Raw genomic sequence first — 23277 nt, 5'->3', positions numbered from 1 at the left:
GGACTCCAAGGACATGGTAGCCTATATCCCATTACCAAAATGGCGAAAGTAGAAGCATTCTTGTTAGGGCCTGCAGGTGACAATACGCTTGCGCGGAAGGCGGTTGTGTTGTGGGGCGGGAGGAGAGCATTCTCAACACGCCTGCGCAGAAGCAGAGTCTTCTTGGTCTATACACAAACACCAATGGATGAAGAGCCCCCATGTTCCTGCGGCTGCGCCGTGACCCTTAGAAAGTCTCCCAGGCGCCTGCGCGAGACCTCAGGTCCCGCCCTTTTATCTTAGTACGCTGGCGCAAGGCGGAAAGGCGGGGCTTCGGCGCTCCAGACGAATGCCAGCGCGGCTGCGCGCTGGGGGGTACCCCCTCACTGCGGCTGCGCGGGAGCCCGGCCGCCGGCTGTCACTGCGGTTGCGCGCGGCGAGCGGCGATCCCGGGGCGCCTGCGCGGGTGGCTTTGCGGGCGCTCGCGGTAAGTTTGCGCCAAGTGCGCGGCAGCCGGGACGCAGACGGCGGCGGCGGCGAGAGGCGGAGCTCGGGGACCACCCCCCATCACCCTCCCCGCAGTCACCTCACGTACCACAACCTCACCTAACCTCTCACCCCCCCTCCGATCCCCCCAACCCCGGGATGGCAGCGCCCGCCAGCCTTCCCGGCCGGACCAGCGGTCGCCAGCGCCGGCTTTAGCCTGTGGGACTAGGCCCCGCCGAGGCCTGACCCCCGGAGCCGGGACCCACCGTGCAGCCAGCCGCCGGGCCGGGGCTGAGGGGCCGCTCCCCCCTCACGGCCCGTGGGGAGGACGCTGCCGTCCCGGGGACTGGGGGCCGGGGGGTGGGGGGGAGCCAGGGCGAGGAAGTCGGGACCCGTGTTGGGAAAAAAGAAGGGGGGCCGGGGTCAGGAGCGCCCCCTCCCCCCGCTTCCCCCCTCCCCCCGGGGTTGGGGGGGCCGGAGCAGAGAGCGCCCAGCCCGGGAGGTGGATGAATGTGGGAGAAAATGGAGACCAAGACGATCGTGTACGACTTGGACACGTCGGGGGGGCTGATGGAGGTAAGAGTGGCCCTCCTCATCCCCTTCCCCCAGCGCCGGGAGTGAACCTCCGCCCTCCGCCCCACAAAGCCGGTCCTGAGCTCACAGCGCTAAAGGGCCGGGGGAGGGGGGGCTTCTTCCTCACCCAGACTCTCCCTCCCTTCTTTGCAATTCGAGGGGCTGAGCTCAGCCTCCGAGGACGTTTGCAGCAGTTTCACCTACCCGCCGCCCTGGATTCGCTCTCCCGAGGCACCAACCCACTCCATGTCGTTGCACCGGCGGGCCTCCCCACCCCCTTCTTGTCGGCCCCTTTGTGCTTCCCCCAGCACGTCCGGGTACCGGGTTTCAGGCCTCTCCAGAGCCTGGCTTTGGAGTCCCCCACTGTCCATACAAGGAAGTGGCGAGAAGGGAACCGCGCACCCTCTCCCCATCCCCCTACCCTGATCCTCCCCATTTGGAAGAAGCTGTTCTCGTTGTTGTGCTGCAGGAACGCTGTTAGGGTGGGCTCCCCCCGGTTCCGGGGGCTGAGAGGTTCTGGGAGCAGCTTGGATGGGAGGAAGAAGGACAAAAGGGGGGAGAGGGGTGGGTGACGGAGAAGCCTTGCCGGGGGGGCGACGGACCGCCCGGGAGCTCCGAGTGTGCACACACGCCGTTTGTATGTGTGTGCAGCAAATCCAAGCTCTGCTGGCTCCCCCCAAGACGGACGAGGCAGAAAAGCGGAGTCGGAAGCCTGAAAAAGAGCCCCGGAGAAGCGGCAGGGCCACCAACCACGACAGCTGCGATAGCTGCAAAGAAGGTGGGGATCTCCTGTGCTGTGACCACTGCCCGGCCGCCTTCCACCTCCAGTGCTGGTAAGGTCTGGGGACCCTTTGGAGCTCCTTGGCGGACCCTTCTCGGCACATTCCTTCACCCGGCCTACCCCTGGCTGCCGAAATAACGGGCGCTTGCTGCCGCTAGCTGAGTTTCTGCAGCGGCTGGGGCGAGCGCCTCCCCGCCCCCAGGTGTCTGCCGGGATCTGGCCGTTTGGGGGGGGAGGAGCAGCAGTGGGTCCGGACCCCGAGGTGGGGGTTGGGACGAGTGAGGAGTGCCCCATCTGGGATTGGAAGGCTCTGGGTAGCCGGGACAGAGCCGGCAGGGCACGGCCGGCGGTGGCGGGGGAGGAAGGGGAGGAGCTCCGGGCCCTGTGCCGCTCGTCTGCCCGCGCGCCCGCTGCCTTCGGGCTCCTGCCGGGCTGGGCTCTCCTGCGGGCGGGTGCGCGGAGCCCTCGGCCGCCAGAGTTGGCCTGGTCCAGACCCAGGGGGCCGGACACCCGGGCGCTCGCGGCTGTGGAAGAAATCATGGAGGGTGTCTTTCGAGTCCGCGTCTTCTGTGCTTCTCTGTTTACAATATGGCGACCTGCCTTTAAATTATATTTTTATTCTCAGCGCCATTTTGGCTGCATATATGATTTGCAAACGTTTCCCGGGGAACGGTGGGAGTAGAGGCTCGGGGTCCTTTCTGCAGAAGCTCCTCAGGGACCAGGGCTAGGATCTCGCCGCTTTGGTCCCCTTTCTCTGGCTCCCCTTGCCCCCTGTTGCCTCTCGGAGCTGCCTCCCTCTCTCCCTCCCCTCCCCGCGCTGCCGCCTCTTAGGAAATCGGGCCGGGTTAGACAATTAAAATTGCCCTTGGGCGCCGATTTCACTTCTCCGCTGCGGATCAGCGAGCCCTTCGCGGCAAAATTCTTTGCTGCCGGGGCAGGATTGTGTGCGGTTAGCTCCGCGAGGGCATTTTTAAGGAGCAGAGAGCTGGAAAGCTCTGCGCTTCCCTCCACCCACACCCCCCCCCCTTACTGAAAGCGAGAGGAGGGGAGAGACCGGAGAGAGAGGGAGGGAGGGACCTGGGTTGATCGCCCGCTGCGTGATCCTCCTCGGCAGCTCAGCCCAGAACAATCCGGCCAGGAAGAGTTTAAACTCCAGCTTCTGCCTGGAGAAACCATCTCTGCTCTCCACAAAAATCCCACATCTGCGCAGGGAACCCAGATGCGTCGTGTTCTGATGGGTCTTGTTCTGTTGTTCAGCAACAGTTGACTGAGGCAGGCGTTTGTGAGAGCGGGAAAGAGCGGGGCTTCTATTTGTTCCCACCCGTTTTTGATGTTGCTTTTTTTTTTTTTTTTTTTAGTCCGCTGTTTAAAAAAGAAAAAGTGAGGTTTTCTTAAGCTCTCCACACTGTTCCATTGACATTCCGTCTCTTGGTTTGTGGACTAGTGCCTACTGTATATTTGTACTAATTGCAGGTTTTGGAACACTTATTAGACAGATGACTGATACTGGGCAAATTAAGTCTGTGGTCAGAAGTTATGTAGGAAGCTCCCATTACCATTCCCCAGATACTTTTGCCCAGGAGGGCACCCCATCTGGGCTTGTAATGTTGCAGGGACAAAAATGGTTATCCTCGAGGAAGCTTTGTTGTCGGTTTTAAATTTTTTACTATGAAGTGACTAATACCAACAGGAAAGGTCTGTGGTTTTTAGCCTTTGCTTCCTGTAAGGTGTAATCCACCTGGAGAAAATATCTCTGGTCAAGTTTCCCCATGCTGTTCTTGAGCAAGGAGGAAATTTGTACCTGGATATGCTATGTTGCTTATCAGTTTTTTTCCTGTTGCTTACATTTTTTATTGTGCTTGTTTGATACATATACTTGGACTGAATTGTAGCCTTCTTGATTGAAAATGTGGGTGTTTCACCTCTAGGATGAAGCTAGGGTTAGTTAATCAAGAATGGTGACTTCCGTATTGAGAATTTTATAAGCTCTTTATTATCTTTAGCCTCCTGTGTTTAGTAAAGCTGAGATTGTTTATTAGAAACTTCAGGTATGGAAAAAGTGTGCTGTTTTGCCTGAGTTTGGGCTTCAAACTCTAAAATCTAACCTCTGGATCTTCTAATTAGATGAGTGTAAATCTTGTCAAGTTGTAACAATTAACAGTTTCTACTTCAGCTAGGAGAGAGGGAGGTACTTGTAGCTGTTGGTGAGACTCAGACTTGCCCAGACTGTGCATTTCATTGAATACTTTTTTTTTTTTCTTTCTTTTTTTAAGACCATGAATGGGAACTGGTAATCAGAGATTTGAGAATACTAGTAAGTGAGGCAGGGCTTGTTTTACATCTCCAATTCCCTCTTTGAAGATGCCAGTACTGAAGGTGCCATTGGCTTATCTGAGTTGTTATATAAATTACAAAACATTCTAGATACTGGTACAAAGGCAGGAAGCCCTCTTTCAAATGAGGCTTATCCCACTTTCCTGACTCCTGTTCCACACTTTCCAGCACAAGTGAAGTAAGTACTTCATTAACCGTCTCCACCAGAGTCATCAGGTCAGGCAGTTGACGGTCTCAGACAGTTTTGATTCCTGAGTGTCCTGGCTTTAATTCATGCCATTACTGATTACTTGTGCCATGTGGGAGTGCAGTTAGGTGTGGCTCTATTTTCTCTTGCTTCCCCTTTTAACTGGCTAAGACCGGATTACAGTTGACCCTTGAACAATGCTGGGGGCTTAGGGACACCAACCCCCATGCAGCCAAAAATCAACATAACTTTTGATTCTTCAAAAACTTAACTACTGATAACCTACTATTGACCAGAAGCCTTACCGTAACGTAAACAGTCAGTTAACACATCTTTTGCATGTTATGTTGTATTCTTATAACAGAGTAAGCTAGAGAAAAGAAAATGTTAAGGAAATCATAAAGAGAAGATACACTTACAGTACCATACTATAAAAAGTCCACATAGAAGAGGACCTGCAGTCAGACCCATGTTCTCCAAGGGTCAGCTGTATTCAGATAAGCGCAGTGATGGTAATTTTCCTTACGTACAGAATGTCCAAGAGTGAAGACGAAGGGTTTGCAAACCCTGTCGATCATAACTGTAGTGCTGCTGCGGGTCTTCGTCGGGAGTTCTCTGAGACAAGTCCTTTTTCAGTCTCTGGTGTGCCTTGCCAGCTTGCCTCACAGTGAGCGAGATCTAATAAAATGTTCCAGAAGTGATTCTCGGCAAACTTTACCTCCTGGGCTTAGTGACATGGTCATAACCACAGGGGATTTTTCTAAGATAAACTACTGTAGGAAATGACTGGTCAGATAAACTGTTTAATTGTCTTGTCTTTTCTCAGGGGCCAGTGCTCTGTATGAGGAACCGTTCTCTCTTCCCAATTAGACTGGGAGCCCTATTTCTGGGTTCTCAGTAATGATCCTTTGGGTGAGGGAATGAATTGTCCTGTGCTGGGTACCATGACCTCGCTGAAGAATTAAACTTAAGGAGGTGATTTTTTTGTTTTTAAGTCAGAGTGTAATCATTTTATCTAAGTTTAACTGGTTTATCAATTATTCAGAGTGGTAGTAGGAGTTATGAAACCTGCCCCAGGAGAACTGGAAAGAGAGAGATTTTTCAGTGTTTTCTGGTGAACCTGACCCCTCTCATAATTGGCATGCCGTTAGTTGAACTTTCTGAAAACACTGGTCTCTGTGGATTGGTCCCTAAAAATTGGTTTTAAAAAATTAGAATAACTGGTGGCGCTCTCGTTGCCACTGACCCATCTTTCTGTTTGAAATGGATTGAATTGTTCTCACCGGTAAAGTGAACACCATAGGCCATCGGTAACAAGGCCAACTGGAAACGTTGTTCTCTGATTGCTTTCTCGTGGCATTTTGCTCCAAACGGACTGAAGGACCGGAACGGTCTGATTGAGAAGTGCGTCTACCTCAGCAGACCTCAGCATGGTTGCTTCCCGTCAGACAGATTTCTGTAGCATTTGCCTCCGCATGTTATATTTGGAATTGTTGGCCGGCTTTCCTCTCTTTGGTGTTGGCAGCAAGATCCAAAATGAGGTTTTCGAAGAATGAGAGTAAAAAGGTCTCTGTGCACAGGCAAAACTAAGCTCAGCTTGGAGTTTTGCATATTTAATTTTCAGTGAGTCATAACAAGAAAGGTTTCACACATAGAGTAGAAAACTGCGTTGCAGAAAATCTTTGCTGTTTGAACTTTTAAGAAGGTGATTTTTTCTGATTTTGTTGGGTTTAGTTCCTCATTAGGAAAGTAGCGGGCTAGTGCTGAATTAAAATACATTTATTTTAACATATCTTATGAATCTGTTGTTTCTGACATTGTAAGTGCTTGGAGATCTGGCACTGAAGAACTGGAGGGGTCGGCATCTGGACTTCCTCCCCTCACCCTGCCTCCTCAGTAGTAAAATGATTGGACAGTAAACAAACCTAATTTGGTTTTATGTGTATTTTATTTATTTATTTATTTTTGCATTTGCTGCACTGCGTTGGAATCTGGGTGCGTATTATTGTTTTTAAATGTTCCACTCAAACAGGGAGGGTCCAATAACATTCAGCTTTAGCGCAATTTCACACGCATGCTTTGTAAACGTTGTGTGGGGCTCGGGGGCTAATTGTGGTAGGGGTGCTTTGGTTCAGTGATAATAAGGATAATCACCGTTTAAAAATAATAATAATATTTAGTATGAAATGTTTACTCAAAAATGGGTGTGACCTAGGTGGCTTTGGTTAAGAAAGGAAGCATCAGACGTTTTTTAAAGTGGAAGAGGAGGTAACACTCCTCAGAGGTGACAGTGTTTGTGTGGCCTACGGCAAGGACTTCGAGGTGCCGCTGTGGGAGATCTTTCCTGTCCCCAAATTAATAACCATACTCAGTGAAAGGTAGGATGCAGTTGTAATCTCATCAGTTTCCTGCTGCTCCTTAAGGCTCTCGAAGTACTTTACAGATGGGCTCCACTAAAACATTAGGACCTCTTTTAGGCTTTGTAAATGACTGGTGTATTTTTTACGGGTGAAATCATGTAAAAGACGACTTTGGGTACTGCCTTCATTTATATCTGGAGATGGGATTCATATTGCTCTGTTTTAAATTCTTAAGTATGTCTCCAAGAGAATTTTTTTAAGCCAAATCATAAAATACAGACAAATAGTGTAATTTGAACTAAAAAAGGATCCAAATAGTCACTACTGTGTGTTGAATGAGACGCTGGTTTTTATTAAGCTCTGAGCGAAAGGACAAGTGATACTCAAATGGGCTCGGTGAGTTTTCAGGATTCACCCTTGTAGGATTTATCAGTACTTACTCCCTTTTTGTAGCCGAATACTATTCCGTGTATGGCTATACCACATTTTTGTCTATCCATTTATCAGTTGATGCACATTTGAGGTTTTTTCTAGTTTTTGCTGTTGTGAGTAATGATGCTGTACACGTTTGTGTGCAAGTTTGGTGTGGACGTCTGTTTTCATTTCTCTTGGTTGTATACCCAGGAACAGAATTGCTGGGTCACAGGGTAACTCATGTTTAACCATTTTTTTTTTCTTTCTTTCTTAAGATTTAATCTATTTATTTGGGAGACAGAGATAGCAAGAGAGAGCATGAGTGAGTGAGGGGGGCACAGAGGGAGAAGGAGACGCAGACTCCCTGCTGAACAGAAACACACACACACACACACACACACACACACCCAGTGCAGGGGCTCCATCTGATGACCCAAGCTGAAGGCAGATGCTTAACCAACTGAGCCACCCAGGCGCCCCCATGTTTAACCTTTGAAGAACTGCCAGATTGTTTTCCAAAGTGGCTGCACCATTTTGCATCCTCACCAATACATGAGGGTTCCAGTTTCTCCACATCCTTTCCAACACTTGTTATTATCTGTCTTCTTGATAAAAGCTATCCTATGGGTGGGAAGTGCTATAGTTTTGATTTGCATTTCCCTAGTGGCTAATGATACCAAACATCTTTTCATGTGCTTATTGTCCATTTGTATATTTTCTTGGAGAAATGTCTATTTTGATCCTTTGTCCAGTTTTAATTGGGTTATTTGGTTTTTTTGTTACCGAGTTGTAGGAGTTCCTTATATATTCTAGATAGCAAGTACTTGGTCAGATATATGATTTTCAAGTATTTTCTTCCATTCTGTGGGTTGTCTTTTTACTCAGCCTTTTTATTTTTTAATTTTTGAGTCTTACCTAGGAGAAAGGTAGTTGATTTAAGCACGCTTTAATGCCTGTGCTATTTTACCAATGTAATGACAGTGACTCAAAGTCTTCTGTGAACTCCAGTCAGGATATATATCTCATTGGAGAGAACCTTACAGTGTGATTTGTGTTTCAACTTTTCTGAGTGATCCATCTTAGTAAAGAAGTCTAAGGCTGGAGGTTAACCCTAGAAAAAATTTTAAAAAATCCACCACCTACCTTAAGGCAGGTTGCCCACCAGGCACCCCCCAGCCACAATAGAAATTTTCTGTGTATAGAGATCTCTCTTGGGACGCCTGGGTGGCACAGCAGTTAAGCGTCTGCCTTCGGCTCAGGGCGTGATCCCGGCGTTATGGGATCGAGTCCCACATCAGGCTCCTCTGCTGGGAGCCTGCTTCTTCCTCTCCCACTCCCCCTGCTTGTGTTCCCTCTCTCGCTGGCTGTCTGTCTCTGTCGAATAAATAAATAAAATCTTTAAAAAAAGAAAGAAAGAAAGAAATCTCTCATATCTGTGAGGCTCCTAGTTTAAGGAGGAAGATTTTCATTTTCTCAGTTTGATTGGTAACACCTTGGGGTAGAAATAACTCCAGGTCAGTTGAGCTATTTCTTGAACTCAGTTAACAAGAACAAAAATTGCTTGTACATTGTATTGAACTCACCTCTTTATATGTGTCCTTATGTAAGCTCAGATAACAATAAATAGGGAGCCAGGGTACAGAGAGTATTTGCCTGAAGGTTTTATATAACTTATAAAAAGAAATCGTCTATTTTGATGCACCACCCCCCCCCCAAAGATTTTTGCTGCGTAGAAATGCAGACGTCCTGCTTCTTAACAGAAATGGGTACATCTTTTGTCCTACAAGCGATAGGGCAATAGAAAACAGATGAAGTTGAATGTTGTTTGCTTTTGGTCATGCGGAAGAGTGTTGAAATCTATCTCTGAACCTTCTTGTCTCACCCCCAGCACACGCACAGTTCCTTGGGTGTATAGTTAAGCAGGCTGCCCTAGTAGAAGATTCTGGTTGGGGTTGTGATGGTCATATTGTTATGATAATACAGCACAGGCTCCTGGAAATGCATTCCTATTTTAAGGTGCCAGAGTTTTAAGTCACCAGAGCAGGGGAGGGGGTTTGTTTCCCCACCTCTGCTGTGCTCTTCCTTTGACTTAAGAGTCCCCAGGGAGTACAGACATCGCCAGCTGCATTGCCATTCAATGAGTGACACTTATAAGAGCACCTCCGCATAATGCTAGCCTCCCAAGAGATGGGACAGGAGTACAGCTGTCCCCCTGCCAGTTTCCTGAAAGAGGAGGACATTGTATTCAGTGCAAGTCCTAGACCAAATTTCAGAAAGGCACTTTGGTATTGCGGATTTGTCACCATGCCCAGGACACATGCACAGGTCACTAGCTGACTGCTTTTCCCATGACTTGAGAGCAGTTAAGAAGAATAAGAAGGTGACTCCTTTTTCTGCCTGCCGTTTATAGATGTCACAGGCTTCATCCTTTAAGTCTAATATTATTTCTGAATCTAGGTCTCAGCAAATAAGAATAAAGATGAAGTTTTAGCACATTTGCATGGGAGGTGGAAGACACTGAGGGGTACAGTAGACACCGATAAAAGGAGAAATCATTGCTTTTGACCCATCAGCAAAAATGCACTTGTCTACTCTGTAGAGCTGTTGTTGAATTTACAGTACGCAAATTCCAAGTACACCTTACAGATTGATGACGTTTCAGGTAATATAAAACCTGACGCATTCAAAAAGCTGCTTTCCCTTTTGCAGCTATGTACTAAATGCCCACTAAACTCCTTGAAATCCATGGGCTGACCCGTTTCCTCTGCTCAGTGCTGCGTAATACCTAGTAGTCTTACAAATGAGAGATAAGCAAAGATAAGCACTAGCTGGGGAACAGAACTGTCTGCTTTTGCCAAGTAGATGGTGCCTTTGTTAACACACCCACAGTCACTAGTCCCTTCCCCCTAATTATGTTTCCTGTATGTTAATAGCGTTGGTGTTTAGTCTTTGCCCTTACCCTGTTTTCTGACAAACTGTACAGGATATATCTCCCAGGAAATGTTTCCCAGTCTTGAAAGGACAGAAGACAGAGCGTGTAACAGCAGGGTGGGGAGTCCATGCCCGAACCTAGCGTCGGTCTTTCCCACTGACTTGGCCTCTGCGTGAGGCTCTTTTTGAAATAAGCCTGAGTGAGCAAGAGAGGACTCTCTGCAGGGTTTGGATTTAACCATAGCCCAAAGACATCACTTCACCACCAGCCTAGGCAAGGGTGAGGGAACCTCTCAGAATTACTAGCGAGCTTGAGTTTCAGGGTGGAACCCCGTTTGTAGCAGCACAAACACATTGCTGACTTCTATCCAGCTGTGATCCTCAGACGGATGTCGAATATTTTTTTCCTGTCTGCATTTGTGCAGAGAACAGAGCAGAGAAGCTAATGAATGCTTAGAACTCTTAAGTGATAGTAGATAAGTCTCCTCATTACAAAACTAGGCAGTGAGGAGCTACTCTTGTTCCTTACGCCAGCCTGGGCTCCTGTGATGAGCTGGGAGCTTTTTAATTCCCACTTTTCGCTGAACCATCAGAGTTCTACTGATTCTTGGTTCTAGTGAAGCTCTGGAAATATTAGTGGGAAACTCTGCAGTGAACTTTTTCAGTTGACAGTCATCAATTATTGGTCAAAATGCATTATGAAAATTAGACTCTGTTAATTTCATTAAATGTGTCTAAACCTATGCCTTTTCCTAGTTCTTTTTATACATAGATTAGTTATATTCAACTTTCCTTGATCTTGCTTGCCATTTTTTGAAAGAGCATCTTAAATGTAGGGAGAATTTTTTTTTTTTTTAAGATTTTATTTATTTATTCGACAGAGAGACAGCCAGCAAGAGAGGGAACACAAGCAGGGGGAGTGGGAGAGGAAGAAGCAGGCTCCCAGCGGAGAAGCCTGATGCGGGGCTCGATCCCAGAACGCTGGGATCATGCCCTGAGCCGCAGGCAGACGCTTAACGACTGCACCACCCAGGCGCCCCTAAATGTAGGGAGAATTCTGTCACTGATTCTGGCCTTTTGATAGAAATTTTTTGCTTTATTGTTTTTGGTTTTTTTAATCCTTCCTTTGTAGTGCTCGTGGTTTTGCCTGGCTTAGACGACACTTAGCCATTCTAGCTTAACTTAGTTCTTAAAACACCTAATTCATCAGACATCTTTGACTGCAGGCTTCAGTTTGTTGGTGTTGAAGTAGCTGGATGGTAAGAAAAGTGTCTGCAGTTTAGTTAAGTTGTGGGAAAGAGCTTATGTCCAGGACTTGAATGCTTGCTGCATATAAGCTTTCCTCAGATCTTACCATTCGTGTGCACACATTCAGGCCTTTAAGGTGATCGTTCTTTGGTTAGGAATCATCTGAGAGAAAAGTGGGCCAAAGGGAAAAAATTATGGTGCTCTGTCTCTGAGAAGTATGTTCACCTCCTAAATAGATCACCGGGGGTATAACTGGAAGGCTTCAGAAGCCCAAGTCAGCACTCAGCTGTGGCGTCAAACCATGACAGCATAGTTTGACAATATGCCCAGGAGATTACTTCAATCGTGTAGAGTGGGGAGCTTTGAGGTTTAGAAGTAAAATGGGGTTTATGAGTGAAAAGGAGGAGGGAATAGGCCCTATGCTGTTTTGGTGCAAATAATAGCATTATTCTTTATCTTTCCTTTTTTTAAGAAGACCCTGTCAGAGGGGCGCCTGGGTGGCACAGTCGTTAAGCGTCTGCCTTCGGCTCAGGGCATGATCCCGGCGTTCTGGGATCGAGCCCCGCATCAGGCTCCTCCGCTATGAGCCTGCTTCTTCCTCTCCCACTCCCCCTGCTTGTGTTCCCTCTCTCGCTGGCTGTCTCTCTGTCAAATAAATAAATAAAATCTTTAAAAAGTAAAAAAAAAAAAAGAAGAAGACCCTGTCAGAGGAGGGTAAATGGAGCAGAAACCCTCCTTAGCAGCTGGGTCTTAAGTAGAAACCTGCTCTCTCTGTATTTAGTTGGATTTCAAATAAAGACATTGTTAGTGTTTGTTTTTTAAGATTTTATTCATTTACTGGGGCGCCTGGGTGGCACAGCGGTTAGGCGTCTGCCTTTGGCTCAGGGCGTGATCCCGGCGTTATGGGATCGAGCCCCACATCAGGTTCTTCCACTATGAGCCTGCTTCTTCCTCTCCCACTCCCCCTGCTTGTGTTCCCTCTCTCGCTGGCTGTCTCTATCTCTGTCGAATAAATAAATAAAATCTTTAAAAAAAAAAAGATTTTATTCATTTACTTGAGAGAGAGTGAGAGAGAGAACACAAGAGGGGAGAGGACCAGAGGGAGAAGCAGACTCCCACTGAGCAGGGAACCCAACGTGGGGCTCCATCCCAGGACTCCAGGATCATGACCTGAGCCGAAGGCAGCCACTTAACCAACTGAGCCACCCAGGCGCCACAAGACATTGTTAGTGTTTTTTTGTTTTCCCAGCCTTTATAGAATTTTAGGTCCAGTATCTTTAAGATATAAACTGATCCAGATTTCCTGAGCTGCATATGCCCCCAAAAAAAAAAAAAAAAAAAAATGTCCTGGCTATTTCCTTGATTTGGCCACAGAACAGTACCCAGTTTTCCATACCTCTGAGACTCCTCTGGAATACACAGTTAGAATTGTTGATTCTTCTGTCCAAGGAAGAACATTCCCTAGGAACATCAGAAAGTGTCTGTTGAGGCCAGAATGTTGACTCTTCCCACATAGGTGGGCTCCAACATCTACCAGGAGGGGAGTGAACGAAGCCCATTTTTAAAACGTTTGCAGGCAGCTCGTTCCTCATCACGGAGAAGCCAGGATTTCCAGAATAGCCGAACTAATGATGGATAAGGCCCTGTGGCACGCAGTTCCAGCTTGTAGGGAAGTAAGCAGAGGCAGACACCTGGCACAGCTGTTGGTGCTCTGCCCTCTCACCCTCCTTTTGCCGCACTAGCGTATAACCCTGTTCACCAGGTGTCCCTTCACTGGGAGGATGCCACAAGCCAGCTCTACATAGAAGGCAATGAAATTTGGGGGCACAGTCAGCTAGTCTGAAAGGACTGTATGCCTGTGGAAGTGACGCAACTCGCTAAGTTTCTCAATGGGGCATTTGTAATGGCCTGGCACTTCATTGGTCTCCTTGTTAACACTGTTACTCAGGCTTTGCATGAAAAAGCCGGCGGTCCTTGGGCTTTTTTTATGTACTTTGTGGCATTAGCAGTATTCGAGTCAGTAGCTGTGATGAAGGGAGGGTAAGGAGTTAAGGTTCAGGGATCCCATGAACTTTCTGCTTTCATCTCCAATATCTTTCAGTATGGCCATCTTCCCAGCCTTTGAAAGGTAGGCCATACTTGAAAATAAAAGCTGATCCCCATACAAGTGTCTGGAGGAAGCTGGCTATTTATGCTGACATTTAAATTTCATTAGATTTTGTTTCTCAAAACATAAACCATTAAATTGGGGTACATTAATACAGCTTTTAAGCTTTAAAAGATATTTTTTTTAATTAAATTTTCCCTGGCGTCTCTTCATTTTCCTAGAACAGAAGCTGGTTCCAGTTTAGAAAAGGCTTGTTTTCTGTGCTCATAGATTCCTTTGTGGATCAAGATGGCTGCCAGGAGGCGGAGATGGGATGGTGGTCCTGTCAGTGATCACCTTCACTCCCATTCTGGCTAGTACCGATGTAGTTCCTCAGCTGGCCAGAGTTCCGCAGCAGGGCTGGTCTGAGGGAGAGTAGGCCTGTTCTGAACATGTATTGTCTTTTGCAGTCACTCTTACACAATGCCATTACATATAATTGCAGGATTTTTATCTGGTAGTGGACCTCAGATGGATGGATGAGACCCATGAACTGTGAAATTAAAAATCAAAACTGCTCAGTGCTATTGTTTGCTGGCTGAACACCCCGCCACCACCCAAAAAAGGGAGGAGACATCAGATGCGGGGAAGGGGCAGTGAAATCTTTCTTAGTCTGATATTTTAACTGAAACTACCATATATGGCTAGAGAGCTTCTGATCCTTGGAGAATGATGGGTTCTGACAGGAGGGACCCTAGCAGTTCATGCGACTGACCTCTTCCAGAAGAGAACCCGAGTGGAATGCTGTTGGTATATTGTGTGTGGATATGCTGTCTGCACAGTGTTCCTGTTCAGTCTTTGTATTAAACAGAGTATTTTGTCAGTCTAGGAAGAGAAAATAAAATGTCTTCTTTCTTAAATATTTTTCATCCGTTTTGTTTCCTTTTGTCCTAAGACACACACCAAAGCTTTTAATTTGGTTAAGTGATATTTCCGTGTCTCCCAAGCTGCCTTTGGCTCAAGTTTTAAAATGTCAGTGTCACTTAGCTGGATAGACAGTTACAAGCCAGACATCGGTAACCTAACATATTTTTTAAAAAATAAGTCCAGAGCCCAATACCATTTTTTTCCTCAGCACCATTTTTATCTGCATGTTGTAATGCAAAAACTAGGTCTCTGAAATCAAAGGCAGTCTTTCTGCTTCCCTGTCTCCCTCTCTCCCTCCAACTCTCCTCTCCTCCCTTTGTTCTCTTGTTCCCCTCCCCCTTCTCCCTTCCAGTTCCATATTGAAAAACTGCTTGCGCTGGATGGATAATTAACACAGAGCTGTGGAGCAACAGGTCCCGCTGGTGGCGGCTCCATCTGAAGGAAATGTTGATGTCGTGCAGGGCCACGTGTATGAATAGGTGAGGGAGATGAGTGAGCTGAGACTCACATCAGCCACACTGGTGTAGGACTTGAAATAGATCCTCTTAATTAGAGAGCCAAGAACCATGACAACTAGCATCTTCCACCTGCAGTGGTGGGCTGCAGCCTCATTAGTGAATGAAAGAGGCACTCTAAATTAAAACTGGGCTTCATCCTTTGGCTGTGAGTCGGGAAGTCCGTCAAGGCAGGCATTACAGTGAGCAGAGGAGTGTGTGTGTGTAGTTTTCTCTTCCATGACTCCAGAAATAGACCAAGCTGGACACCCTCGTCAGCTACAGAGTCGAGTCATTTGATTTGTTTATGGGGGTCTAGATGCTGGAGTCCTGCAGACGTTGGCTTCGGGAGTTTCGGTTTTGGAAAATTAATGCCGGGGCACCTGGGTGGCTAAGCCAGTTAAGTCAATCCCCATTCTCCCAAAGAGAATTAAAAAGAAAAAATTGTTGGGATGCCTGGCTGGCTCAATCAATAGAGCATGTGACTCTTGATCTCAGGGTTGTGAGTTCCAGCCCCATGTTGGGTGTAGAGATTACTTAAAAATAAAATCTTTAGGGGCGCCTGAGTGGCTCAAGTCGGTTAAGTGACCGACTCTTGATTTCGGCTCGGGTCATGATCTTAGGGTCATGAGATTGAGCCCCACATCGGACTCCGCGCTCACCACAGGGTCTGCTTGAGATTCTCTCCCTCTGACTCCCCACTCCTACACACACACACACACACACACACACACACACGCTCTCCCTCTCGGTCTAAAACAAATAAATCTTTCTTAAAAAAATTAATGCCTTTGACCAGCTTTCTAACTGGTTTGTGTACAGGTGTTACTGTTAACGGTTTACAGGCCCTGTCAGGCTTCACAGAGAGCCACACCAAACTCTGAAATGCATATCTTTCAGTTGTACAATCTCTGAGGATTCAAAGCTCTATTGTTACAAGCTATTGTATAGCTAACGGAATGTCTTTACAGTCAGGTAGTGGTTAAGCAGCAAGTTAGAAAGCAGTGAATAGTCACTTTCTGGCCAGGAATTGCAGGCCGGGGCTTTTTAACAAATGACCTGAGAGGAGACATCCACAGCAGGGAAGCTGGATGGGTATTCTGCAAAAGCTCTGCCCTCACAGGGTGCTCTCTAAAGAGTTTTCCAAGACAAGCCAGCTCATGTACATTCCAGGACTCACCTTCCTTTCTAGGACTTGGACAGATCTCAGAAGGAATCTAAAGGTTCATACTGTTGGGTTCTAGATGGACATAAAACACTCATTGCCAGGAAAATGTCCCCACTCCCAGAACTTCCCTTCTTTCATGTAGTTTTTTCAACATAACAGAAATACACCTGCTTCCAAAATTATCATTTCCTCTTGAACCCCTCGAGATCCTTAACTTCACTGTCTTTAAAGGATCACTGACTGAATTACCATTTGCTGTATAGTTAGGAATTATGGAAAGAGAGTCGGGAAAAGGCCACCGTCCGCTTCAGATATCAAGTAACCAAACTTCTGGGGCTCTTCACTGAGCCCAGCAGCCGTGCACAGTTGAGTCTTACATAGGCCTTTATAGTAGCAGGTTCCGTTTGTAGTTGATTGTATGTATTCTCATTGTCAACTGTCCTTTTCATGGTCTGGTCTGTGATCCCTGAGAGCAAAGACCTTGTCTGAAATCTCACCATTTAGCACATTGCCTACCATAAAATAATGAATCGTTCATTAAATGCTTGAGTGGACGAATGACTTTGATCCTCTCTCGCCAGAGGCTGTTTCTAGGCGGGGTAGATCATAACCTGTCTGCTTTGTGTCTTTCCTCGCGTGCGGCACCTCTAGCATGGCTTCGGTTGGCTAGTAAGCAGTGGGAACTCAGTATCCTCACGTGCGGCACCTCTAGCATGGCTTCGGTTGGCTAGTAAGCAGTGGGATCTCAGTATCCTCACGTGTGGCACCTCTAGCATGGCTTCGGTTGGCTAGTAAGCAGTGGGAACTCAGTATCCTCACGTGCGGCACCTCTAGCATGGCTTCGGTTAGCTAGTAAGCAGTGGGAACTCAGTAAATACTGACTGTTGTAGGAGGAGATGCTCAACCTTGATGGATGTTCCGCTGTGTCCCCCAGAAATAAGAGAACTACCAAAGTTTTTTACAAATAGCTAGGACTCGAGATTTGAAAGAGCCAGGAAACTGATTTGGGTTCTGATTCTGAACCTTCACTGGTTCTGTGGCTTTAGATAAGTCCGTGTCCTCACCTGTATGATGGGAGTAAGAATTTTCACAGCGTGCTGGTGAAGATCAGATAAGAGCATCTGTGAAAACACTGTGAACTGTTACACACTAGGTAGATGCTACGTGCGGTTATCGCTCTGCTATTTCTAGGCTTCAGTGATTAGGAAGCATACTGATGTCTTTCCAAGCAGCACTGGCTCATGACAGCGGCCTCATGGTTTTCACTGCTGAGCAGCGGAAACTCTGATAGAGCATTTCCAACATTACCTGACTTTCAACTTGTAATGATTTCCTTTGATAGGGAATGGCCCTCAGCACCTTGTCTTCACTGATGTATACATACGGGTAAGAGGGAGCTGAGACAGAGCCTCGTCTTTCTTGACAGACATGCCATGATTTAAAGACTCTGGCATGCGTGTAGTTGTTCAGAGTTGCACACTAACTTAAGGGAGCACCGTTCTTACGGGGGAAAGAGCTTCGAGAAGGGAAAGTCTTCAGGATGTGTATGAGTGTCCTGAGGCTGCAGAATCGCCTTTCTCCCTGGAATCCTTTCCCTATTGGCAATATTTCTGATAAAGAACAAAACTAGTGTGTCTGCAAAACAGCCTCTTTCCGAACTAGTTCCTGAGTTTATTACTCCCACAACAGTCTGTCTTTCCTGGATCCACTTCATGAAACCTTTTTGCTCTAGATATTTGAGTTGAAAAACTGCCTTCTGAATATCTTGAAAGGAATTGAAAGGAATTGCTAGGGCCAAAGAGGAAACATCGAGAATGCTTTATGATGGGCAGTTCCTATATTCCTGCTGTACCTGTGCTGATCATTTTCTAAAAACAGAGATTTTCCTGGAGACAGTACTCTGACTTTCCTGTGCTGTTCTCTAAACTCACAGCCCTCATCACACACTTTCGGGCAGACGAGAAGAGCCTGTGCCCATAATCTAGAATTCTGAGCAATGAGTGTTCTTAAACCTGGTATCTCTAAAAGTGATCCTTTAGAAACTAACCAGAAGCTACTTTTAAGAACCTCTTAATAAAAATTTTAAGCATTTGACCCCTGTGTTCAGAAAAAGAAGTGAGAAATCAGATTGTTTAAAGAAGATGCAAATGAGTCAGCTGGGGTGGTTCAACGTGAAGTTCAGGTTTGCAAGTGTTAAGGTTTGCGAAGCTTATTGTTTTGTGACTTAGAAAACAAATTATTCCATGTGTGATTTAACCACCAAAACAAGTGCCTGCCCAACTGCATTGCTTTGCCTCATGACTTTGGAGGGGTATCTTCACTTCCTAGAAGCCCATTCTCTTAGGGTCCCTCAGTTCTTTAAAGCTGTATTGAGTACCTAGTATGTGCCAGGCATCTTGCAGAATGTGGAGGTACAAAGATAAATAAGGCATAGAGAAAGGGATTCGGGTACGTAGTAGTTTGAGTACAGCGTGGCACAGAAGTGCTGGAGGGAATCAGGGGCTGCCAGAGAAGGCTTCCTGGAGGGAATACCTGACGTGAGCTGCAGAACATAGAGTCCGGCAGGTGAAGGAATGAGGGAAGGCCCAGCTTTTGCGGTTGTAGGTGGCAGCTCCAGAGTGAACAGACATGCAGAGTAGAGGAAGGGTATAGACTGTGTAGGGAGCCACCAGGTTAATGAAGCTGGAGGAAGATGTAGGATTCTGGCCACAGGGGTCTTAACCTTCAATACTGAGGAGCTTGAACTTTATCCTGTAATAAAGGATAGGGTAGGGGTGATACCGAAGAGCTCTTTTTTTCTTTTTTTTTTTTTTTAAGATTATTTATTTATTTATTGGACAGAGAGCCAGCCAGCGAGAGAGGGAACACAAGCAGGGGGAGTGGGAGAGGAAGAAGCAGGCTCCCAGCAGAGCAGGGAGCCCGATGTGGGGCTCGATCCCGTAACGCCGGGATCATGCCCTGAGCCGAAGGCAGACGCTTAACGACTGAGCCACGCAAGCGCCCCCGAAGAGCTTTTTAATTAGGAGGGTGATATGGTCAGAATTGTGTTTTAAATAACTCATTCTACCAGCAGGGGTTGAAGCTAGATTGAGGGAAGCATGAAGGATGGCTAGGAGGCCATTTACATCTTGGTAAAAGATCTAAGTTCAAACCACCTTGCCTTGCCCTTCTCTGCCTTACATGTTTGGTGGAGAGTATCTTGGTACAAAGCCAAGTGGGCAGATGAAAAGAAATGATGAAAAACAGAATCAGAAGTGACAGCCTTTTCAGGGTTAATTTTACTATGACAGCTGCTGAAGCATAGCAGAGTCTGGAGGCCTTTGCAGATTACATGCATGCATTTCATTAGTTTGGATGTGGCCTATGCAAAAATCCACTGGAGGGAAGTGGGGAAGACTTTATAGGTGACATTCATCTGTGGTCCTTTAGGGTTTGAAGACCTATCACAACAGGCTGGTGTGCCTCCAGTTTTCTGCTGCCTAGCAAGGATCTCCTGAGATTCCACCAAGAAAACAGGGAGGAGAGGGAGCAAGGACCTGGGAGGGCTTGGTGGACATCCTGACATGTATACTGAGGGCAGCAGGGAAGCAGGCAAAGCAGGAGCTAGGGGAATTTGCCAAGCCAAGTGCTCTTTTAGAAAGAAACAGTAGAGCAACGTAGTATTAAGCCCTGGGACTTAAGAAGAGTCCTTACATTATTCAGCCCTCCATTAGTTTTTTAGTATTTCTCCTCTCTTTTTTTTTTTTTTTTTTTTTTTTTTGAAAATTTTATTTATTTGTTAGAGAGAACACGAGCGGGGGTAGAGGCAAAGGGAAAGAGAGAGAATCTCAAGCCAACTTCCTGCTGAAGGCAGAGCCTGACTCGGGCCCCGAGATCCTAGGGCCCCGGGATCATGACCTGAACCGAAGGCAGACGCGTAACCGACTGAGCCACCCAGGCACCCCTTTCTCATCTTTTTTTGATGAAAAACTTCCTCCTTCCCATTCCAAATAGGTGACTCCCAGGAACCAAATATAGGAATTTCTTTAGCATAAATATAGCCTCATTCTGTAGAAGATAATTTCTCATTCTGTATGCCTGAACTGAGGTCTCAGAATTTGCATTTCTAATAAGCTCCCAGATGATACTGATGTTTGCTTCTGATCTGGGTACCACACTTCGAGAACCACTACTGTATAGACATTAGAAATGTGACCCTCCCAAGAATTTAATAAAGTCTCATATGTATGGTCCTTGGTGTAACCTTAATGGAAATCAATGGAGGGTCAGTAAGGCCTGCCCTACACAGCTCTAATTCTGACTCAGTATTGACTTATTGAGTGACTACTGTGTGCACAACCTCTGTATCATAAAGCTACAAAGAGGGAAGAGATCCAGTCTTTGTCTCAGTCCCTCTAACGGAAGAAGTAAGAGCGGCATCTGGCCGGCTCAGTTGGTGGAGCGTGCAACTCTTGATCTCAGGGTTGTGACTTCAAGCCTCACGTTGGGCGTAGAGCTTACAATGAGTGGATGAATGAATGCATGAATGTGAGTTCAAGCCTCACGTTGGGCATAGAGCTTACGGTAAGTAATAAATAAAGAAGAAAAGACGTAAGAGAACTAGGGTGCCTGGCTGGCTCAGTCAGAAGAGCGTACGACTCTTGATCCTCGGGGTCGTGAGTTTGAGCCCCATGTTGGGTGTAGAGATTACTTAAAAATAAAACTTGAAAAAAACCTGTCGCACAAGGGAAAACATGAGAAGCACAAAAAGAGGACGAAAGCATGTAGCCCAGAGGTCCAGGATGCCTGAGTAATCCAGGAAGAGCGTATGGAGGAGCCGCACTCAAGTTCTCTGTTGCTGCGTAACAAACTACCCGAAACTCGGTGGCTTAAAACAGATGCTGGTTATTATCTCTCATAAGTCTGCAGGTTGACTGAGCTCCGCTGGGTGGTTTTTCTGTTCCATGTGGTCTTGTCTGGGACCACGGTCCTTGAGAGGCTCGACTGAGCTGGCATGGTCCAAGATGACTTAGTCACATAGCAGTAGTTCACGCTGGCTTTTGGCTTGGAGTCCAGAGGAAGCTGTTAATTGGAGCGTCTGAAGTCTCCACTGTGTAGCCTCTCAGCATGACAGCAGGGCTCTGAGATGGAACATTCCAAACATGTAAAAATGGATCTGCAAGTCTCTCAACACCCGGCCTTGGAAGTTACAACATGGTTACCTCTGCTGCATTCTGTTAGTCAAAACAAAGTCACAAGGCGAGCCTTATTCAAGAGGAAGGAAATGGCCTACCTCTGGGTGGTAGGAGTAGCAAAGAATCTGCAGCCATCTTTAATCTACCATAGGCTGATTGAGGCAAGTTTTACAGGATTAAAAAGGGTTTTAAGTGGCATAGCTTTCTGGGGGGGAAAGTAATGTAGAGAAAGAAATAGCAAGTCTTCGATCTGACTAGGGGGAAGGGTACCTGAAAGGGTCCTGGGAAGGTGGAATGGGTGTGTGCTACTACACAGGGCTCTGAGCAGCCCATGGAAGGGCTTAGCCTCACACTAACAAACTTTGAGGATAGTGAAGGACCTATCAATGATTTTATTAGCGTGATACAGTTTGGGAATGATTCTTAAGGCTCCAAACTAGTTCTTTCTATCTTTCCGTATAAGCCCAGTGTTAATAGCTATGGATTTGGCTTCTCTTTCTAAGATGTGGGAGGGGGTCCTCACTCTTTAGGTTATGATAAACGATACCAGGTAACCATTTTGAAGGAAGAGAGAGAGAGAGAGAGAGCCCTAGCAGTGCTTGCAGGACTGGCCAGAGTAGGAGTCAAGGGATGTGCGGCTTTGTGCCAGGCCTAGGCAGGCTTTTTCCTGCTGCATCAAAGCTTAGTACTTAGTCTTGCCCTTGTCTTTTCCCCACAGTAACCCTCCACTGAGCGAAGAGATGCTGCCTCCCGGGGAGTGGATGTGTCACCGGTGCACTGTGCGCCGAAAGGTAATAATGCCGCTTTCTGAAGGCTTTGCTGAGAATGCCGGATCTAGAGCACTGATACTCCAGAGCTAAGACGGCCTGGCCCTGAAGGCATTTTCGTCCCTTCTTCTTGTCTTTTCCAGCCCTGGAATCACCCTCACTCTCCCCATGGTGACTGTTTGGAATCCAGTAGGGCCTAAAATCCAAACATGAGCTGCTGAAATGGGCAGAAGAGGTGTGTTAACTTACTGAGCCATGTTCATTGACTAGTGACAGGAGTAGGCTGATAAGTGGCCTGAATGTGGCAGCTATATCCATGATTGAAAGTGGCTGAAGAAAACAAGGCTGCTTCTCCAACTTGGAGGAAAAAGGATTTCCCTCACCCCAAAGGCAAATAAGTCACTGGTATCCAGAGGCTTGGCTGGGCATATAAGGGACAGAGGACTTTGAATCCATTTGTACCCAGGGTTCCTAATCCCTCCTGAGCTCCCCGTCCCTTGGTTTTGATAATTTAGTACTGGCTTTGAGAACATGATTTTCTACTTTGAGACCTTTTCTGGGGTGCAAAAGCTCAATTCCTTATCAAAAAAGGAAGTAGGTGTGTTTCCATCCAGATTATGAGACCCAATCCTCAAATTATAGACTGTGGATTAGAATCTGTCTGTGAATTGTAAACCATCTCCTTCCCTCCCCCCCCCACACTAATTACACACCAAGCAACTTGCCTTCGTTGTGACATCACCTCTGTTTTCCTGGCCCCTGAACGTGATGTCACAATGAATGATGATTTCCTTGGTTGCAGAAACAGGATGAGATGATTCAGAGATTGTGGTTTATGTGTGTAACAGTTTTTAGCCTTTAAGAAGGTAAACAGATAGGCGGACTTTTATTTTTCAACATGTGCACAAGGGTTCTTATTAAAAGGCAAAGCAAGGCCAAGTCAACCACTTAGCCCCAGCTGTAGTTTGATGCCTCTGAAAGCCCACAAACCAGGCTGTCCTCCAGCCCGTCCACCTGTCAAGATCTCTTCCTATGCATCCCCAGTTCGGTTAGAGCAGGGCCTGTTAGTAGCACCTGCCAGCCAGGAGGCCTTTCAGAAACTTGCCACTGAAGAAGCTAGACGTGAAAGGGTTGGCAACAGCTGAGGGAGAAGTGAAGCCAGGAAAAGAGGGTGGAAAAGAGGAATTAACATTATTTTGGTGCCCGTCATGTGCCGGGTATTTTACATATGCTGGGGGTAGTATCTCCATTTTAGAAAGGAAGAAACTGAGGCTCACAAATTTAGAATAACTTTCCCAAGGACTCAAAAGAATTAACAGAGCCAAGGTATAAGCCACATTGTCTCACTCCAAAGCCCTGTTACCTCTT

At 46.8% G+C, this 23277-nt stretch overlaps 1 protein-coding gene across 1 annotated transcript in view; it reads left to right on the top strand.

Annotated features, from left to right (window-relative positions):
* The first annotated feature begins 398 nt into the window (after positions 1 to 398).
* The window catches only part of PHF12 (PHD finger protein 12), a 40142-nt gene continuing 17263 nt past the window's right edge, over positions 399 to 23277 (top strand). The window contains exons 1-3 of the mRNA XM_026517739.4: positions 399 to 1041; positions 1690 to 1871; positions 21861 to 21933. Of these exons, the coding sequence (XP_026373524.1) occupies positions 976 to 1041; positions 1690 to 1871; positions 21861 to 21933 (321 nt within the window). The 5' untranslated portion in view covers positions 399 to 975. The remainder of the gene's footprint in view (positions 1042 to 1689; positions 1872 to 21860; positions 21934 to 23277) is intronic.

The sequence above is a fragment of the Ursus arctos genome, unplaced genomic scaffold, assembly GCF_023065955.2.
Source record: "Ursus arctos isolate Adak ecotype North America unplaced genomic scaffold, UrsArc2.0 scaffold_24, whole genome shotgun sequence".
Taxonomy (NCBI): Eukaryota; Metazoa; Chordata; class Mammalia; order Carnivora; family Ursidae; genus Ursus; species Ursus arctos.
Note: the sequence above shows the minus strand (reverse complement) of the source record. Positions and strands in the feature narration are given on the sequence as shown.